The sequence below is a fragment of the Stegastes partitus genome, unplaced genomic scaffold (assembly GCF_000690725.1).
Source record: "Stegastes partitus isolate 25-593 unplaced genomic scaffold, Stegastes_partitus-1.0.2 Scaffold1380, whole genome shotgun sequence".
NCBI classification, from domain to species: Eukaryota; Metazoa; Chordata; class Actinopteri; family Pomacentridae; genus Stegastes; species Stegastes partitus.
In genome coordinates this window covers 141,517-144,453 of record NW_007579111.1, presented here as the reverse complement: position 1 = coordinate 144,453, position 2,937 = coordinate 141,517, and the positions used below count along the sequence as shown (strand labels likewise).

Here is a 2,937-nt window from a genome sequence, read left to right as displayed (position 1 = left end):
GAACCAGACAGGTAGAAACAGCAACAGGTATAAATGTGTCTGTAGCCGTTGGGCTTAACTGAACTCTGTATTATTGTGCTCTGACTGAACTCGTCAGTGCTGGACGTGTCCGATGGTGGAGATCCAGAGTCCATCCTGGTCTGCTGTCTGTCCATCAGGCTGTCTGAGCTGCTGGCCGTCAACGTGGGTCTGTTCGACCAGTACTTCAGAGTCGTAGGTGGGTCCACTGACTCAGAGTCTGGACAAGATTCAGCCGTCAGACTCTCATTTTACTCAGTATGGACTCAAAAATGACGCAATTTATTTATTTATTTTAGGAAAAAATAAAAGAAACTAGAAACCACCGTTTGTACTTCCAACAATCTGGTTGCCTCATGTCTTTTTGTCTTCATTTTGAGTCACATGTTGGTTGTTCTACAGGATTTTGTGTTAGTTTTGTGTCACATATCAGTGATGACTGTATCCTTCTGTTGACTGTGTTCAGGTGGATCAGCCGAACACGTCGTCTGCTGCCTCAGCAGGGACAGCTACGGGACCAGCGTCTTCCTGCAGGAGCTGATGGCGGCGCTCAGTCTGCAGCAGCAGCTTCCTCCTCCAGAACCCTCCGACCAGGACTTCTACTCCCAGTTCACCAGCACCTGCACAGGTAACCGACACTACACCTGCTCAGGTAACAGACACTACACCTGCTCAGATAACAGACACTACACTTGCTCAGGTAACCGACACTACACCTGCACAGGTAACAGACACTACACCTGCTCAGGTAACCGACACTACACCTGCACAGGTAACAGACACTACNCAGTGTTATGGGATGTCTCATAGTGGTACCAGTTTAATGTCTATGACACAGAGTCATAGAAACAATCATTGGTACCCTGGATGTGGTTCTGGTTTACAAAGTGCATTCTGGGTAAACTTTCCAGGCTCATATCAGCATGTGTGATGGTGGTTGGTCAGAACCAGTTCTAGATAATGGAAGATCCGTTTCACCTCCAGAACCTACCAGAACCGTCTGTAGACAGGGTCCACTCTGAGGAGAACAGTTCTGTAATACAGTCAGACTGGACACTGAGCATGTAAACCTGACATGAAGACAACTTGATTGTTTCTGCAGCATCACTTCCTGGCCCATAGAAAACACAGGAGTTGACACCAGAACTCAAACCCGCTGAGGTCACTGAGTGGTGGTCCAAAGATCTTCAGTTTTCTGTCACAGAGGACGACAGAAACCAGAACGTGTTCACACTGAAGATGCTGAAGTCACAGAATGTAGTTTTTATTGAGTGGAAGTCTTGTTCAATCCGAAGCTGAGAATCGACCCACTGACCTTCACAGGTGTCTTTGGTCTTGCTCTGTCGTGCTGCTGATGTTGAGATGTTCTCCTCAGCTGGGACTCCTCCCGGCTCCAGGTGGAGGAGAACCATCCGTCCCCTCACCTCCTGCCGGGTCTCTCCCCTGGACTGAAGCTCCTGGCTGGGCTCGGAGGGCAGCAGCTGCTGAACTACTTCCACAGATTCATCGCTCTGGTAGGACAAACTTCCTGTTTAACTGAGGAGACGTGTTTTCACTCGCTGAGGTTCATGTTTCTCTGCAACATAAAGTCCTGCAGCTCTGTTACTGAACTCACAATAGAACACAAGCAGGGATGTTCTCGTCTTACTGGGCTTCTTTAGATGAACTGGACCTTCAGGTGATGACGTTTGAGCTGTGATGGAGCTCTAACCAAGTCTGTTCTCTCACTGAGGCAGAAGAACCTCCAGCAGGTGTCTCCGCTCAGATGTTTCTTCTTCTTTGTTTTTAAACCAGTCAGAGTCGGAGGAGCTGAAGCAGGTTCTGTGGCTGTCGGTGGTTCTTTATAGATCTCCAGAAGCTGAACTCACCTGCTGTCTGCTGCTGTCTACCGACTACATCTACTTCCTGCTGGAGGACTCCGCCTCCACGCTGACACATCACTCAGGTAACAACACCGACAGGTAGGAGAACTGACAGGTAGGAACCAGACAGGTAGANCCATCAGCTGTAGGAAGATGTTCCACCATCAGCTGTAGAGAGGATTAGACTGATGGACTCACAGTGAGCCAGTCTGTAGCTCCTGCAGATCCATCACTTTGACTCTTCTTCCAGTTCCTTTGTAAACCTGTGGTCAACCCTCCAGGAGGCGTCACTGTGTGGAGCTGCTGCTGGCTGAGCAGAAGCTGCTGCTGCTCTTCCCTCTGGCCCAGGACAGGAGCTCCTTCCTGGTGGATCTGAGCCAGCGGAGAGCCTCTCTGGAGGGGCTGAAGGTGGTGGCTCTGCCCCGAGCCTGCAGGACCTGCCACCAGCAGGGTCACCCGTCGGCAGGTGAACGGCAACCCTCTGTTTCAGAAGGTCCAACCGAGGAGGCTCAGAGCTGGTTTTAACTCGCTGTTTCTGCTGTTTGTCGTCAGGGCGTTACAGGTGCAGAGATCAGAGCTGTTGTTCCAGCAGCAGGAGGTCCAACAGCTGCAGCAGGTAACTTTCTGATCAGGCTGATGGATTGTTCATTTAAAACCAACCAGAACCTCCTCAGAACATCTGGTTCTGGATCTGCAGAACCTTTATCTACTGACCAGAGTTCTACCTTCAGACTGTGAATGTTCCAGAGTTCCAGGTCCTTGAAGCCCACAGAGAAGGGTCCAGATTGATCACTGAGCCTCAGAACTTCATCAGTACAGCAGACAGACACATGACATTTAGGAGGAAGAACGCATCTGGGTTCTGGTAGAACCTGATACCAGATCAGTTCTACATCCATCCAGGTGTCTCAGTCTGAACACTGGACCTGGTTCTGTTCATGTCCTCTGTCAGCAGCTGGTAGCATCAGTGTTATGGGATGTCTCATAGTGGTACCAGTTTAATGTCTATGACACAGAGTCATAGAAACAATCATTGGTACCCTGGATGTGGTTCTGG

General features: G+C 49.8%; 1 protein-coding gene across 1 annotated transcript in view; it reads left to right on the top strand.

The window, feature by feature from the left end:
* Nucleotides 1–2,512, top strand: part of nisch (nischarin) — a 20,565-nt gene extending 18,053 nt beyond the window's left edge. Inside the window, exons 20-21 of the mRNA XM_008299093.1 lie at nt 2,162–2,346; nt 2,433–2,512. Coding sequence (XP_008297315.1) covers nt 2,162–2,346; nt 2,433–2,500 — 253 coding nt within the window. The 3' untranslated portion in view covers nt 2,501–2,512. The remainder of the gene's footprint in view (nt 1–2,161; nt 2,347–2,432) is intronic.
* The last annotated feature ends 425 nt before the right edge of the window (nt 2,513–2,937 follow it).